At 49.6% G+C, this 17,667-nt stretch overlaps 1 protein-coding gene across 8 annotated transcripts in view; it reads left to right on the top strand.

Moving 5' to 3' along the window:
* NAV2 (neuron navigator 2) overlaps positions 1-17,667 on the top strand; it is an 822,647-nt gene that overhangs the window by 738,793 nt on the left and 66,187 nt on the right. For 6 of the 8 annotated variants that reach the window (XM_056130622.1, XM_056130618.1, XM_056130608.1 and 3 more), the window contains 4 exons: positions 8,576-8,867; positions 10,240-10,942; positions 15,154-15,624; positions 16,242-16,307. In XM_056130622.1, coding sequence (XP_055986597.1) covers positions 8,576-8,867; positions 10,240-10,942; positions 15,154-15,624; positions 16,242-16,307 — 1,532 coding nt within the window. The remainder of the gene's footprint in view (positions 1-8,575; positions 8,868-10,239; positions 10,943-15,153; positions 15,625-16,241; positions 16,308-17,667) is intronic. The other 2 variants (XM_056130619.1, XM_056130629.1) reach the window with 2 other exon arrangements.

Raw genomic sequence — 17,667 nt, 5'->3', positions numbered from 1 at the left:
GGAGGCATTGTTTCTCTGAGGACAGGGCTGAGTGTCGCTGTGGCCCACAGAAATAGGCAGATACCTGCTGGTGGGCTACACCAGATGTGACTTGGGGATCACCTAGGACTTGCCCAGTTTTCACTTGAGCTATAATTTCTGACATATGTTGGGGGTGAAACGTGGACTGTGGTGGTTGTAGTTTTGTTTTGTTTCTGTTGTGTTGGGGATCAGACACAGGGTCTTATACATGGAAGCCAATAGCTCTACCCCGGAACCATATCTCTGGTCTTCAGTGATGTATTTATTGTTGTTGTTGTTGTTGTTGTTGTTGTTATTTTGGTTTGGAACCATAGCTGGCAGTGCCCAGGGCTTACTTCTGGCACTGTGCTCAGAGATCATTCTTGGTGGTTCTCAGCGGACCAAATGGGGTGCTATGGATCAAACCCACGTTGACAGTGTGCTAGGTAAATGCCTTCCCTGCTGCATTTTCTTTCTGCTCCCCCCCCCCTTTCTTTCCCTCTCTCTCTCCCGCCCTGTTTTATGTTGTTGTTTGTTTTTGTATTTGGATGCACCTGGCTTACTCAGGGCTTACTCCTCTCTGCTGAGGAATGACTCCTGGGAGTGAGTGCTTGGGGCAGCATATGCAGTGCCAGGGATCCAACAGTGTTTGGCCCCATGCAAGGCCAAATAATGCAGGTACCTTACTCTTGTACTATTATCACCCCCCCACCCCTGTTTATTTATTTATTTGTTTAAGAGGAGACAGGGATATGGCTCAAATTGGTAGAGCATAACACTGGCATGTCGAAGCACTTTACTTGTATTCCCATCATTGCATGTTCCCCACCCTCACTCCAAGGCCCCCTTACCATCATCACTGGGCCCTAGGCACCTCAACGCCAAACCTGAGCACTGAACTGTCAGCCCCTATTATCTGACCAGGCATCTCCAAGAGTAACCCTGAACTCTCCAAGCACTGCTGGGTGTGACCCCCGTAAACCAAAAATATTTATAGAACAGAACAGTAAACTTGAAGCTATAATATGCTTGAGTGATCACTGTCAAAATGGTGATGAGCCTTGAGTTTGGAACACCCAGCCAGCCTGTGTCCTGAACACCTACACTGGCCAGTATCCTGGTGTACCCACCATTTTCCTTTCCTTGGAGACAATTTGGTCTTTTTCCCTGAGACCCCTTTTAATTTTAAGGTAACAGTAATAGCAATGCTGGGGAACCAAGGAAGGGAGTGTGAGGGGGAGAGGAGAGGTTAGTTCATCAGTAAGCTTCCCTTTGCTTCCTGCTAAAAAGATGCATATTGAACAGAAAAAAAACACACTGTTAGAGGGGCTGGAGCGATGCACAGCGGGTAGGGCGTTTGCCTTGCACACGGCCAACCTGGGTTTGATTCCCAGCATCCAGTATGGTCCCCCGAGCACCGCCAGGAGTAATTCCTGAGTGCATGAGCCAGGAGTAACCCCTGTGCATCGCTGGGTGTTACCCAAAAAAAGCACCCTGTTGGAAGAATCCCCTCTCCTTATTTTTGTTTCTTTCCTCTAAAGCTGGGCTTGGAATCTTCTCTTATGCACTGATGCGGAATAAACATCTGCTACTTATGAAAAAAAATGGGCATGGGGTTGGTTTGGGCCACCAAAGTGCTACTTGAGGGTGCCACTCGGAGTTGGTGTGGCGCCATGATTGGGGTTCTGGCATGTAGATGTGTCTGCCAGTCCATCCTGCCATCTCTTTGGCCCAAATGATTTCTTTTTGTTGTTGTGTTTTGTATTGGGCACACTTGGTGGTGCTTAAGCATTATTCCTGACTCTGTGCCCAGGAGTAAGACCTGACAGTGCTTGGGTGTCCATAGGTAGTTCAGGCATCAAACCGGAGTCAACACCTGAAGTCAGGTACCTCAGCCTCTGTACTTCTATGCAGTCGCTATGTAGGATTTCTTAGGGGGATATACCTGGCTCCCTCTGGGTGGCCCCTTCTTCTGACCAGTTCTTTGATTTCAGTTCACAAATGTCACTTATTCATCAGAAACAGTTGGAGACTCAACATACCTCTTTGGTCAAGATCAGAAGGTTAATGTCAAGGGATGTGATATTAAATCTTCATGTTTTTACCCTAAATTACCATCAGTTAAAGTCCTTTAACAAAAACAAAGTCAGGTAGGTCTTGTAGTCGGGTGAATGCAGGCTCACAGCAGAGGCCTCCAGGGTTCCTGGGGAGATGGTCTGAGAGTCAGGGAAGGAGATGGTCTCTGAGAGCCGGGGATAGAGATGATCTCTGACACCTGGGAAGGGAGATTGTCTCTGAGGGGGGAGTTAGTCTCTGAGAGCCAGGGAGGGAGATGATTTCTGAGAGGGAGCGATGATCTCTGGGAGGGGGAGATGACCTCCGAGAGGGGGAAATGGTCTCTGAGAGGGGGAGTTGATCTTTGAGATCCTGTCAGAGGTATCTCTGAGTCCTTGGATCAGTTCCTCACAGCCCCACACTCCCCCATCCCTGGCCACTCTGAGAAACGCTGAGGGCCCTGGAGCCTGTCCCATACCCGTCCAACTCCTATTTCCCTAAGGAAGGGCCAGAACCCAACGTCCTGCAGGGCACGGTGGGCCTGGAAGGAACAGCTCTGTATGTGTATGTATGCTTTCTAGAACCAGGGGAGGACAGTTTGCCTACTTTGGTTGTCACATTTGGTGGTTTGTTTGAGCCACACCCAATGTACTCAGGCCTTACTCTTGGCTCTGCGCTCAGGGATCACTTGTGACAGTATTTGAAAGACCCTACATGGTGTCAGGGATCAAACCAGAGTCATCCTCATGCACCATAAGTGCCCTGCACACTATACTATCTCTCTGGCTGGGAGTCAGGGTCGAGTTCCACTCACTCGGCCGCTTCTGAGGATGAGCTGTTCCACCTTCCCAGCCTCTGCCTCCTCCTGCCTCAGATCCCTGGGCCTCAGCCCCGTCCTGTCCTTTATATGGACATGCTCTTCTTGTGTCTCATTCTTGGTTGTTGCTCAGAATTTTGTTTTGTTTTGTTTTGTTTGGGGGCCACACCCAGCAGTGTTCAGGGCTTACTCATGGCTCTGAGCTCAGCAGTCATTCCTGGCCAGGGCTTGGGGGATCATATGGGGTGCCAAGGATCAAACCATGAGGTTGACCACATGCAACGGTAAGTGCCTTATCTGCTGTAGTGTCTCTCCAGCCCCTCAGAGTAACTTTCTTTCTGCTCCTTCTCCCACTCATCCCAATAACCCAAAGCTGACTGTCTTTATAATATAGTCTATTTTGAGCTTTTATAACAGTTCATCTTAATACTTTGCAGCACTCTGTCTTGAGACAGCGTGTCAGTGGCAGAGGGCTTCCACCAACACACATCTCTCACCTCCACACCACCCATCCCTTCATTGTTCCCTCCTGGGTCTGGAGACTCTCGGTTCTATGCAATGTTCCATTCCAGGGGCAAAGAAGCACAGGTCAAGCTTTCTCTCATTGTTAAATAAAGTACTCAGGGGAGGGACCGGGGAAGTGACTCAGAGGATTGGAATCCATGTGGAAATGCAATGGTTTCATCCGCACTGCATGGTCCCCTGGCCCCCCAGCCAGTGGGATCTAAAAACAAACCAACCAAGAATTGTCATAGGGGATGAAAAGGTGGTCCTAAGTCTGATAGTGCCCTAGAGGATAGTTTTTAACTGCTACGGGAAATAAAGTTCTGAATTCTTTTTTTATTTAAATTTTTTTTTATTGCCCTCCCGTTGATCGTCGATTTGCTCGAGTGGGCCCAGTAACGTCTCCATTGGAGACATTGTTGTTACTGTGTTTGGCATATCGAATACATCACGGGGAGCTTGCCAGGCCCTGCCATGCAGGCGAGATACTCTTGGTAGCTTGCCGGGCTGCATCATCATGGGATTCAGTTATAGACTTACAAACTTTCATGATTACATTTCAGTCATACAATGATGGAGCACCCATCCCTCCACCAGTGCCCATTCTCCACCACCAATGTTGCCAGTATCTCTCCTACCACCCCCCAAATTCTTGAGTTCTGTGCAAGATTTCATCGTGGTTCTGTGGGAGCTGGGGGTGGTCCATGATTTTCAGCTTTAGGGCCGAGGACCTGTGCGATTCATGGTAGCAACAAAGTTTTATGTACCTGAAGGTCAGGGTGAGTTGGGATGGCATAGTACTGGGGGTTTTCGGAGGTAAAAGAGTTCATGACTTAAGAGCCCCTTTTGCTGAGAATGCCCCAATTTGGGGTTTTTTTGGTTATTGTTGGGGGACATACCTGGTGGTGCTCAGAGTTTACTCCTGACTCAGGGATCACTCTGGGCCATGCTCTGGGGCCCATGTTGGGTATTGGGGGTGGAACTGGGATCAGCTGTGTGCAAGGCACTGCCTTTCGCCCGTGCCTTCTCACTGACCTTGCACCCGTCTTTATACCAGGCAACCATCTCAGAGCAGCTCAGCCCCTACCTTCAGCGTCACACCCTTGCTGGCAAAGGAGGGGGCAGTCCCCCATCCTTGCATCCATCAGACCAGAAGTCCTTGCTCTCCCGCCGACCCCCACATCACCATGTGCTCTCTCCTCACTCCTCAGCCCCCCTCCACTGGGTTCTCTCACCCTTACTATGCACGGCTGTCCCCCACCCGCTTCCCTTTCAGATGAGACAGGACCAAGTGTATCTCCAGTCAGACAAGAAGGAAATCCAAGAGCAGGAACCCTTGGCTCTGAGACTAACTGACAAGGGCATTATTCCCATTCCTGTACATGCCCAGGGTGTCACTCTGAGGGTTCTTTTCCTTGCCAGCTTGCCAGATCTGGAGAGGTTGGGGCTTTTTCATCTTTTTTTTTTTTGCTTTTTTGGGTCACACCTGGTGATGCTTAGGGGTTACTCCTGGCTCATGCACTTGGGAATTACTCCTGATGGTGCTTGGGGACCATATGGGATGCTGGAAATCGAACCCGGCCATGTGCAAGGCAAACACCCTACCCGCTGTGCTATCACTCCAGCCCCCTTTTTCATCTCTTGATCCCCATTTTTGCCATCTCAGAAGCTGATGCATCATCACTCAGGAAAAGTTGACCAAGGAGATGTGAGTTCAGAGCCCAGAAAGCCTGGGAGGAGGGGGGTGCTGCCCTAGACCAAGTGGTGGGGGGCTGGGGCTGGGAGCTGTATGATTGTTCTGTCCAGAGCAGGACTCCAGGACCAGTGCCTAGTTCAGGGCCAGCACAGAGCTCTCCCCTTCTTCAGGGGAGGAATTGGGGTTCTGTAAGTGCCATGCAGGAGTCTGGCTGCAGCTGCCCCAGAGCTGGATATGCAGCCTCCTTGGTTGGGAGGAGAATCTGCAGGATGGAGGTTGTGTCAGGGGCTGTCGGGCTTGCAGAAGTGCCACCTGCCCCCGAGGTAGCCCTGCGAGCTTGACAGTTCTTCCAGGGCAAGCCTCAGTTTTCTCGAATGAATTTGAGACTGCTCTAGCTTCCTCATAGTTTGTTATTGTTGTTGTTTTTGTGTTGTTGTTGTTGAGGTTACATGGTTTAAATTAGTGTTAATATTTATGCTTTTTAAAATTTTTTTTTTTTACTTTCTGGGTCACATCCACCAATGCTCAGGCTTAATCATGGCTCTGCACTCAGGAATTAGTCCTGGCGGTGCTCGGAGGGCCATATGGAATGTCGGAGATTGAATCCAGGTCATCCGAGTGCAAGGCAAATACCCTCCACGCTGTACTATTGTTCTGGCCCCATGTTTATGCTTTTGATATACCAATTTTCTGTACCTCCACCATCACCATAGTGCCACACAGTCCCCCGTTTATCCTTATGTCACCTTATGGTGAAGAATAAATTAGGTGATTCATGTAAGTACTTTAGGGCCTAGCTCCTAGCAAGTACCCTGTAAATTGTAGTCATTACTTCCATTGTGAGCATCAGTAAGATTTGATTTGTGGAGGCTTGGAAGGTAACTGCAGTAGAGTGAGTGCTTCTCACATGGGAAACCTGGAGTCCAGTCCCCAGCACATACAAAAACTTTTTTGATTGTGTTAAAATTAAAAATGGAGACAGTAAAATAAAAGCTGATGCAGTAACCCAGAGTGTGGCATGTGGTGAAGATGTTGACAGTTCTTTGCTTGTGTTAGGGAGTATAAAATATAGGAGCATATACACTCTAAGAAATCAACAATTTGTAGACAGCCCCTGACTTCTAATGGCTCAGTGTAATGATTTTTGAGCTTCACAATGGTATTAAAGTGATACATGTTCAGAAGAAGCTAGCTTGAGTGCCATGTTCAACTTACCGATTGGCCAAGATGTAACCCCATCATAGATGGAAGAATTCTGAATATATGCTTATTCACCGATGTATTCCTAATGGCTGCAAAGCTTGCTTATATAGAGTTGACACCTAGTAAATATTTGATGAATAAATGCTTCCAAAGCGAGGCTCTTTCTGACTTCAGAACCCTAGTACGTGCCTTTTTCTCTCTGCCTGACGTATTATACCCTAAACTCTTCTCCTAGAAAGTTCTTATTCTGTGGGGATGAGAACTTCTTCCCAAAAGGTCTCTCCTGAGCATCCCTCACCACCACAATCAGTGCCTGTATTTCTCTCTCTCAGACTGTTTGTCATTGTCCTTTTAGCATTCTTTAATTGACAGTCACAGTTATGTTTTCATCTCTTCAGTATCTGTTTCTTTCACTGGAGCAGAACCTGTGGCATTATTCAGTACCTGAGGGGTGGGAATGAAACTCATCCATGCATCCCCAGGCCGAAGCCTGGTAAGCTGTGGGCATTGAGTAACTCCTGCTTGAAGGAACAGACTAGAAGTGTTTGGAGGAAGGGAACCCAGGCTGGGTAATGCTCCTTGGCATTTCTTTGTGGTACTGAGATGAAGGTTGTCCTCTTGACCAGAGTTCTGGGCTGCATTCAATTGTGAGCTCAAAACTGCTGTTGCTTGGAAAGTGTATGCCATTAGTATTCTAATGGATTTGACCCAGTTCCTGCTCTGGGCACAGAGGCAGAAGACCCCTGTCTGTGTTATGTCATGCCCCAATAATGACTTTTCCTGTAACTGGGACTGTTTATCGTCTCACATTTCTGAGGGCCAAGTACCTTAGGGGAACTTGAGTATTGGAGGGGTCTCTAAACCAAAGAACGCCACCCCATAAGGCGGCTGTGAAGGACAAGTGAAGTGGATTTGTCAGGACGAGGGTGTGAGGTGTGGCAGACAGGCAGTGGGACTTGGGTCCCTTCAGCCCCTGTACTGCGTGGAGCATGGCATCATGGGACTCTGGAATGGCAAGCAGGGGTTAGATTCTCATAGGTGTTTGTTTCACCTTCCTACCATGCCGATGTTGCCCACTCTGGGCCATGAGGCACAGCGATGTGGGGCTGGGATCTGCATGTCATACTCAAACACACCTTGGACCCCAATTCTTAGTTTCTCTGTACTTGCACCTCCTGGAACTGACCCCCACCTCCTCAGGGAGGCTGGATTGCCTACTGGTTAAGTTAGGTCTTTGAAATCATGAACATCACACTTTCCCTTCCTGGGTTCCTCGGCCTTGTAGGTCAGCACGCTTCCAAAGAAAGCTGGCTAATTATATCCCTTGTGGGAAGCCAGAATCCCACATGAGGAGCAGAGCAGTGGCTGGAGCTGGGTGGGAGCAACCACCGCTTTGGCTTTTCACATGGGAGGGGGGTGGCGGGGGAGGCAGGAGGCAGGGAGGAGGAGGGTGAGAATATGGGGACGTGGCTATTCAGGATTTGTTGCCTCTCAGCCTTCCTCTCCCCGATTCAAGAGGTACTGGGAGGCACCCTCCTGTGTGTGTGTGTGTGTGTGTGTGTGTGTGTGTGTGTGCCTGCCTCTGAGCCTTCCTCACCTCGATTCAAGAGGCACTAGGAGGCACGCTCGTGTGTGTGTGTGTGTGTGTGTGTGTGTGTGTGTGTGTCTGTCTTTCTGTCTGTATATCTGTATGTCTGTCTGAGGTGCAGGAGGAGGGTGGGAATACATGTCTGTTCAGGATTTGTTGCCTCTAAGCCTTTTCTCTGGAATTCAAGAGGCACTAGGAGGCACCCTCCCGGGTGTGTATGTGTGTGTGTGTGTGTGTCTGTCTGTCTGTCTTTCTGTCTGTCTGTCTATATATCTGTCTGAGGCGCTGTTCTAGATAGATCCAGAATGATCTCACAGCCCCACAGTGCTGGGGAGCAAGCAGAACAAAGGGAAGCAGGCCGGGAGGCTGAGGCAGGCTGGAGACCGGAAAGCAGAGAAGCTTTCCCACACAGTTGGGGAAACTCCGTGGCTATGGCTCTCCACGTCTCCCTCGGCTCTGTCCCACTCCATGTGGCTCGTGTCCTCTCTCCTTCTCTGCCCCCTTCACTCTCCACCCTCCCTTCTGGAATCCATGTTGAATCATCTCCTTTCCTCCGACCCCTGAAATCAGACTTTCTAGCAAGGTGATCATCAGAGCACACAAAGACCCAGAACTGGCAAAATGAATTGGTTATCGTCTTCCCCTCCCTGGTGCCATGAGCAGTGGCCTCATTCCCTGATGCAAGGGTGCTCAAACCAAGTCTTGTCCACAGACCGACGCTGAGAAGCACTCCCAGGTGGAAAGGACTGCCCTGTGGCCTGGCGACGATGTCAAGAAGTCAGACGGCGGGTCCGACTGCGGCCTAAAGATGGAGCCAGGTTCCAAGTGGCGGCGGAACCCCTCGGACGTGTCCGACAAGTCGGACAAAAGCACGTCGGGCAAAAAGAACTCCGTCATCTCACAGACGGGCTCATGGCGGCGGGGCATGACTGCTCAGGTGGGCATCACCATGCCACGGACAAAGCCCGCCGCCACAGCAGGCACACTGAAGACCCCGGGAACCGGTAAGTTCCAAGCAGATGGGTGCATGCAGCCGCTCTCTGCAAAGCCTTCGCAGTTCGGGGTCCCCATAAATCCATATAGATGCATCCAGTTTGGGCTGACATCCACAGAACTTCTCGCCCCCTCCCTCCCTTTGTCTGTGTGGACATGTAGGTAAGCCTGTGGGGGCCAAATGGGTCAATTTGACCCTTGCAGGTAAGGAGGCAGTTCAGGGTATTTATTTGGGGGTTGTTGGTAGGTTGAGGTGTCCACAATTTAGGGATGTGTGTGTGAATGAGGGCCATGCGGGGAGTAGTGGGTATCCACACAGGATTTTAATGGGCAGAGGGGAAGAGTCAGAACAGACAGGTGCTCTTGGGACAGGCCGGTGTGAAGCTGGCTTTGCTTTATTCTGGGCAAATTTAGACTGCAAATGGCTGAAATCCTTCTCATCTGCTAGAGGTTGATGATAGAGATGATAGTCTCTTTCTATTTTTTTTTTTTCCTTTTGGGTCACAACCAGCGATGCACAGGGGTTACTTCTGACTTTGCACTCAGGAATTGCTCCTGTTGGTGCTCGGGGGGACCATAAGGGATGCTGGGAATTGAACCCCGGTTGGCTGCATGCAAGGCAAACGCCCTGCCCACTGTACTTTCGCTCCAGCCCCGAGAGTCTCTTTCTAAAATGCTCTTTTCGAGGCTGGAGCGATGGTATAGTGGGTAGGGCATTTTCCTTGCATTCATCTGACCCAGGTTCAATCCCCAGCATCCCATATGGTCCCCCAAGCACCGCTAGGAGTAATTCCTGACGTGCAGAGCCAGGAGTAACCCCTGTGCATTGCCAAGTATGGCTCCAAAAGCAAAAAAATAAATTAAAATATAAAGCTCTTTTCCTTTCCTTTTCTGGGGTATTGCTTTCCCAAAGGAAAAGGAAGGGAAACAGCTCTTTGGAAAATCTTAAACAGAGTAAGCTGGCTCTTTGGGGTTTTGTTGTTGGTTGTTGTTGGTTTTAGACCACACCTGGTGGTACTCAGAGGCTATTCCCATTTCTGTAATCAGAGGGTCACTCAAGAAGTGCCGGGGAACCAACATGCCGGGCTCTCATATGCAAGACCAGTGTCATGTCTGCCCTTTGAGCCATCACCCCCTGGCCCTCAGCTGGCTTTATTTTTGTTTGTTTTGGAGCCACACCTGGCAGTACTGAGGAGCTTAGTCACAGCTCTGCTCCAGGATCATGCCTGCCAGTGGTCAGTGGGAAATCTATACTGTGGTGCTAAGTACCAAACCAGGGTCAGCTGCGTCCAAAGTAAATGCCTTCACCTCTGTGCTGTCTCTCCAGCCCTTGAGCTGACTTCTTCTTGATCTGCAAGCTAACCAGTCTGATTTCTCTCTAAGGAAAAACAGATGATGCCAAGGTGTCTGAGAAAGGAAGGCTGTCCCCCAAATCCTCCCAAGTGAAGCGTTCCCCATCCGACGCCGGCCGCAGCAGTGGAGACGAGTCCAAAAAGCCCCTCCCCAGCAACTCCAGGACGCCCACGGCCAATGGCAACAGCTTTGGGTTCAAGAAGCAGAGTGGCTCAGTGGCGGGTCTGGCCATGATCACAGCCAGTGGGGCCACGGTCACGAGCAGGTCCGCCACCCTGGGCAAGATCCCAAAGTCATCTGCTCTGGTGGGTCGGTCGGCGGGCCGGAAGACGAGCATGGATGGGATGCAGAATCAGGACGATGGTTATCTGTCTCTCAGCTCTCGTACGAACCTGCAGTACCGGAGTCTGCCGAGGCCCAGCAAGTCGACCAGTCGGAATGGGGCTGGAAATAGGTCTAGTACCAGCAGCATTGATTCCAACATCAGCAGCAAGTCAGCAGGTTTGCCTGTGCCCAAGCTGAGAGAGCCTTCCAAGACGGCCCTGGGCAACTCTCTGCCGGGTTTGGTCAACCAGACAGATAAGGAGAAAGGCATCCCATCGGACAATGAGAGTGTGGCTTCCTGTAACTCAGTCAAGGTGAATCCTGCCGCCCCACCATTGTCCAGCGCCGCTCAGGCCTCCCTGCAGCCAGGGGCCAAGTACCCGGATGTGTCCTCTCCTACTCTCCGAAGGTGAGTGGTCAGTGGTGCTGAGCATAGCTGGCAGGCATGTCACACATGGCCTCCTGGAGTCAGAATGTCTTGCTGCTTTGGTTAAAGCAGACTCTGTTGTTCTTTGTTTCAGTCCTAGGGTGGAAGGTCTTGGTGTCAGCTCCTGCTGTGGTTTTGCGGCCAACTGATCCTTTTTCCAGGTTGGGGATGAAAAACAAAAGCTTCTTGGAGTCATTCACTCTAGAATCAAATCCTGGGTCACTTCGGTCAGCTACTCTGAAACCTTTATTAAGAAATCTGCCTGAATTTCCTCATCTGTAAAATTGGGGTAGTACTAGGAACTACCTGAACATTATTTTTGAAGACTCATCTAGGTACCCAATGTAGCCCATAGTAAGCACTCAGTGAAAGCTAGCTTTCATCCAAGATGAGGTTGTACTACCTTTTTTTTTCTTTTTTGATTTTTTTTGCTTTTTGGGTCACACCTGGTGATGCTCAGAGGTCACTGCTGGCTCATGCACTCAGGAATTAATGGCAGTGCTCGGGGGACCATATGGGATGCTGGGAATCAAACCTGGGTCGGCTGCATGCAAGAAAAGTGCCCTACCCGATGTGCTATCACTCCAACCTGTGCTACATCTTTTTTTTTGGGGGGGGGGGTCGCACCTGGTGATGCACAGGGGTTATTCCCGGCTCTGCACTCAGGAATTAATCCTTTCGGTGTTCAGGGGACCATATGGGATGCTGGGAATCAATCCCAGGTCAGCTGTGTGCAAGGCAAACGCCCTACCCGCTGTATTATTGCTCCAGCCCCTGTGCTACATCCTGATACTTTCTCAGGCCAGGTTGAGTGGTTGATAAAACAGACTTTTTTTCCCACCCTTATCTTGATCATTCTGTGCCTGAGATTCTTCATCATTATACCAGTGATTTTGGACAGATCCTTTGTTCAAATAGCTCAGGAGTCCTCATATACTTCATACTGCATGCATTATTCCAAATTAGTCTCTAAAATGTATCTTTCTTTAAAAAAAAATGTGTTTGTGGTGGGGATCCCATGTCAAAAGTCTTGTTCTGGAAAAGAGAAAGTGATGTTCTATTACCTTAAATTGCTATTCTTAAGCATTTGCACACTGGATTTAAAACAAAATTATTTGTTTTTATGGTCCATACCTGGCAGAGCTCAAGGCTTCCGTCTGAAGGATGTCATTCCTGTCAGGGATCATTCCTGGAGGTGTTTAAGGTACCAGAACCAATGCCAGGGATTGAACCCAAGTTGACTGTACAAGATAAGCACCTTATTTGCTATACTATCTCTCTGGCCCCTGGTGGAAATTTTTGCATGAAATTATTAGTATACACAGTTTTGTTTTGCTTTGTTTTTTCTCCCAGATACCTTTAAAAATGTATCCATAGTACTTAGATTGATAATAGAAAATTAAGGCTTGCATGTGACCTGTTCAATCCTCTACTTCAGTTCCTGGCACCCCATATGTTCCCCCAAGCACTGCCAGAAAAGACCCCTGAGTGCAGCCAGGTGTGGTACCAAAACCAAAAATAAGTAAATTAAAATTTATCCAGCTTTTGTGAGCAAGAGATGTGGCTCAGGGGCAAAGTGCTTGTGTTTTTTGTTTTTTTTTTAAATTTTTGGGCCACACCCAGCGATGCACAGGAGTTACTCCTGGCCCTGCACTCAGGAATTACTCCTGGCAGTGCTCAGGGGACCATATGGAATGCTGGGAATTGAACCCAGGTCTGCCACGTGCAAGGCAAATGCCCTACCCGTTGTACTATCGCTTGTGCATGAGACTTGGTATCCATCCCCACACCACAAAAAAGAATCAGCAAAGCTCATTGCTCTGGATCTGTGATGGAGCTAAGTGGGAGAGCACTTGCCTCACGTGTGTACTCATCATGGGTTTAATCTCTGGCACTGCGAAAAGAAAAAAATCTTTGCCTACCTATATTATTATCTCATTATAATATTCACTGGGCCATTCTCAGTCAGCAAGTGCATAGAGCAAAACTTTTTCTACCTTCCCTAGAAATTTTCTGTCATGGGAAAGAATAAATCCCAAGGACAGAAAACTAAGCAGTGAAAAAAAAAATTATGTGCACATGTCCATATTTGGGGATGAATAAGAATGTTTGAAAAGACTTCAGAAGAAACATTCCACATGAAAGGTATAATGAAACAGCTTGCTGTTCTTTGTCTAGACTTGATTATTAGAATTTCAATAATGATTATTTTTTCAAGGGAAGGTCCTATTGGGCTGTTCTTTGTTGTTTTAACAGATTGCCTTGTAAATGAAAATTTTTCTATTTCTCGCCTCAAGTCTTCTCTGTAATATTCATTCTTTGGTATTATGGTTTCCCTTTAGCAACTACAAAGGCGTTTTACTAGCTCTTTACACTGGTATAATAGATTCTTGAAAATCGTACAGCTTCTAGGCTCTGTCCTGAGCACTTTTTAACCAATTCGTGGTAGAGGTAATTACATTTTTCCTAAATTGTTAAGACGCTCTCAGTTCTCTCCTTGCACATGAGTATCAGGGAGAAGAGAAGTCAAAGCCTGAAGGGTGATCACTCTTTTCAAATTATTTGGAGGACTAATGGAATCAGGTCTTTTCTGAGTAGTGACACATAACAGGACAGGGAGCAAAGTCTGAAAGTCAGAAATAGGTGAATCAGAGTTTGGTTTTCTGATCCTGTGAAGTGTTTGACAGTGGTGCACAGTGCCTTGAAATGTAGGGAGGTCCCCATCACTAGAAACATTAAAGCATCCTAAAAGTGGAAATTCTACAATAAGAGAGCTCATTCTCCTTCTTACCAGGTCAAGTAACCAATGTTACTTCTGTCACCAGTAACAGTGAGGGCCAAATATGACTTTGTTTGGTTTTCCAAAAACTGAGACATAGAAGGATGCTTTGGCAAGTACAGTGGTAAATTGCATCCTGCCTTGAGTGATTGGTGGATCTACATCTAGGCAGTTGTTCCATTACTTCTCACAGATAACCCGATAACCTCTCCTGTGGGGGTGCAAGTGGATGCAGCGTGTTAATAGTGTGTGCACTACCCTCTGTTTTTGCCAGTTCTTTTTTTTTTTTTAAATTTTTATTTGGGCTTTTGAGCCACACCTGGGGATGCTCAGGGGTTACTTCTGGCTCTGCACTCGGGGGTCATTCCTTGCTGTGTTTGGGATTGCAGGAATCAAACCCAGATTAGCTATGTGCAAGACTATCCCTCTACCCATAGAACTACTTCTCCAGCCCTAGCCCCTGTGTTCTAATGAAGCAGTTGGGGTCAAGAACTGTGGGAGGTGATGTGGAATGATACTTCTCTGTCAGAGACACAGTTCCTACCCTGTAGGTTCAATCTATGAACTTGTGGACTCCCCAGAGCTTTGTGTCTGTTTTGGGATAGCTCTTTGGCTCTAAAAGACATCCTACAGTTTGGACTTTTACTTGAGGATACATCTGTGAAGGTACTTGACCTTTCCCAGGTTCTCTCCAGACTGTTTGATTCTACTTGCGATGCTTAGGGGGCCAAAGAAACCTACTGGCTTAGAGTTGAGCTATTCAGAAGCCAAGTAGCTGCTTGGTGTAGAGGTCTTGGCTGCAGAGACAATTAAAAGATAATTAACACCCTCCAGACATTCCTTGGCCTGGGTTCTTTTCTCAGGAAGAGAAAGGGAAGCAATCTTTTGGGCCATTGCAGGTGGGCCTGTACAAAAGTGTTCTCCATTGCCCTGAGGCTCAGAGAGAGCCAGGGCTCAACCCTAATCTCAGACTTACAGCTGGAGTCTTGGGTTACACCAGTGTCCAGGTTCCCCCAGTGTCCAGGTCCCCTCTGTAGTAGCCTGGCCCAGTGGAACTCTTTAGCCATTTCAGTAGGTCTGACTGTGCCTCCCTCCCCAAAGAACTCACCATGGCTGCACCCTCACCAGCACACACACATATACAGTCAACACACTCACATACAACCAGACATACACCAGCACACAATTGTTCATATGCATACACCCACACACTCATGCACATAACTCATACACAATCACATACACACAGCCACACATACACACACATTCATACATACATTAATACGCATTCACGTGTGTGTGTGCGTACACACACACACACACACACACACACATACATACAACAGTCCCACAGCTCAGTTTCCCTCAGCCCCGGGTTTGAGTTCAAGCCGCACAACCCTTTGTCTTTTCACAGACTCTTTGGTGGAAAGCCTACCAAGCAAGTGCCCATCGCCACAGCTGAAAACATGAAAAACTCGGTGGTCATCTCCAATCCTCATGCCACCTTGACCCAGCAAGGGAACTTAGAGTCCCCCTCAGGCAGCGGCGTCCTGAGCAGCGGGAGCAGCAGCCCTCTCTACAGTAAGAACGTGGATGTCAGCCAGTCTCCGCTAGCCTCCAGCCCCAGCTCGGCCCACTCGGGCCCCTCCAACAACAGCCTCGCGTGGGGCACCACCGCCAGCAGTTCGTCTGCAGTTAGCAAGGACGGCCTGGGCTTCCAGTCCGTCAGTAGCCTTCACACCAGCTGCGAGTCCATTGACATTTCCCTCAGCAGCGGAGGGGCACTGAGCCACAATTCCTCCACGGGCCTCCTCGCCTCCTCTAAGGACGACTCTCTGACGCCCTTTGTTCGAACCAACAGTGTGAAGACCACACTGTCAGAAAGGTCGGTTGCTGTCTGTGTGCCGGGTGGCCTAGGGCTCTCATTGGAGGCAGGCTGTTGGGCAAGGGAGCCCCCGGACTCACCCTTCCACTCACAGCCGTCTTGTACCCGTGCGGGCTCCAGTTGGCCCTTTAGAATCCCGCTCCTCTCTCTGCTTCCTCTTAGTTTTTGTCACTGTGGTGCTGCTCAGTGCTTGGAGCTGCTAGGAGTTGGGGGCGCAGGAGGGGGAGCAGGCTGAACCCCTCCGTGGCCAGTGGCGTTCTGCCACGGAGTCCTCCCGTGTTTCTCTGCTGGCTCTTTTTCCTTCCCTCATCGCTATGTGGGGAGAGTATACGCAGGTGCTTTGAGATGCTCGGTGGTCCTCCTGGCACACTCCCTGCTGGCTGAAGGCAGAGAGGGAGTGGGTGGGGCCGGGCTGAGTGGCAGGAAATGAAGAATCCCAGGGCATCTTTGGAGCTGTGCCTCTCACCCAGTGGGAGCAGGGCACTGGCTGAGAGCCAGGATCCGCCCCGGGAATGAGAAAAATGTTCTGATGGTTGTATGTGTGTGTGTACGCGACGGCTCCCTTTGCTTCCCATCTAATGTGCCTTCTCTTGTTTTCTACCTGCCTGGACCTCTAGCCCTCTCTCTTCCCCTGCTGCTAGCCCTAAGTTCTGCAGAAGTACTCTGCCCAGGAAGCAGGACAGGTAATGACTTGGTAGGACCGGGCACCACCCCCCTCCCACCCTCCCTGCCCCCGCCAGCCCCTAGGTTCCTCTGCCCACCTTTGTTGAGCTGGATGGTTCGTGTGAGGCTGCTGGCCTGAGGCTTCTGCTTGTGTACTTTGTGATTCCTGCCCTCCCCGCCCCCCGCCCACCGACCACCCCCAGACATACCAGTGAGGGGCTCTGCTGGGCTGTCTGCCACACTGACTGGGGAAGCTCCCTCCAGAACTGGGGGCGGCCTCGGCTCTCACTTGCACTGTGCATCTTCGTTTTCCTGTGGCATGCTCCTGCTCCCCCACTTCCCGCTCTCTCCTCCTGCCAAGTCCAGATCCCATCTGCCACCCACGGGGCGGCTGGGCCCTCACCTTGGCCTTCCCTGACCGCCCCACTCCCCACGCGGCTGGTTCCTCTTCCTCTCCCTGTTCCCTCTGCTGCGCTTTGGCCGTCTCATTGTGTCTTGTAGACTGTTGTGTTCCGCGCGCACGTGCCCCCATTTCCTGTTAGGAGAATGAAAACAACTTTTGGGGAGGTGCGGGGACTTTTCCCTTGCGGAGGGGGCTTGTTGGTCCTCAGTGGCTCCTGTGGGTGGGCCTCAGAGCTGGGTACTGACTATAAATTGGGAGTCGGGGGACAAACTATGACTGGGCCAAACATAGCAAGTGCTGCTTCGAACTAAAAAAAAAAAAAAGCAAAAGGGGCTGGAGCGATAGCACAGTGGGTAGGACGTTTGCCTTGCACGCAGCCCTCCTGGCTTCAATTCCCAGCATCCCATATGGTCCCCCGAGCACTGCCAGGAGTAATTCCTGGGTGCATGAGCCAGGAGTAACCTCTGTGCTTCGCCGAGGGTTACCAAAAAAAGCAAAAAATAAATAGATAAATAAAAGAAAAAAGAACGAGTAATGATGGGACTGGAACAATGGTACAGCGGGTAGGACACTTGCTTTGCACACAACCAACCCAGTTTCAATCTCCGACACTTCGTATGGGTCACAGAGTCCCACCAGGAACAATCCCTGACTGCAGAGCCAGGAGTAACCCCTATGCACTATTGGGTATGGACCAAAGATATACAAAAAAACAAAAAAAAAATATTATGCCTCTTCACCCCCCACCACCACAGTGAATACCTTGGGTGTTATGTTTTTGCTTTGGGTTTTGGTTTTTTGTTAGATGCCTAGACCCAGCCCTTAAATGCTTGCTCTCTGGGAATCCAGTTGCCTTCTATGTATCAGGCAGCAAGGCAAGTCGGAACATGCCCTGACGCCGGTCCAGAGCCCAGCTCCTGGCAACACCCCACAAGGGCCGCAGAAAATGAGAGGGGACCAGGAATTCACTTGTTCCG

Source organism: Sorex fumeus, unplaced genomic scaffold, assembly GCF_029834395.1.
Source record: "Sorex fumeus unplaced genomic scaffold, SorFum_2.1 ptg000007l, whole genome shotgun sequence".
In the NCBI taxonomy this organism is placed as follows: Eukaryota; Metazoa; Chordata; class Mammalia; order Eulipotyphla; family Soricidae; genus Sorex; species Sorex fumeus.
Note: the sequence above shows the minus strand (reverse complement) of the source record. Positions and strands in the feature narration are given on the sequence as shown.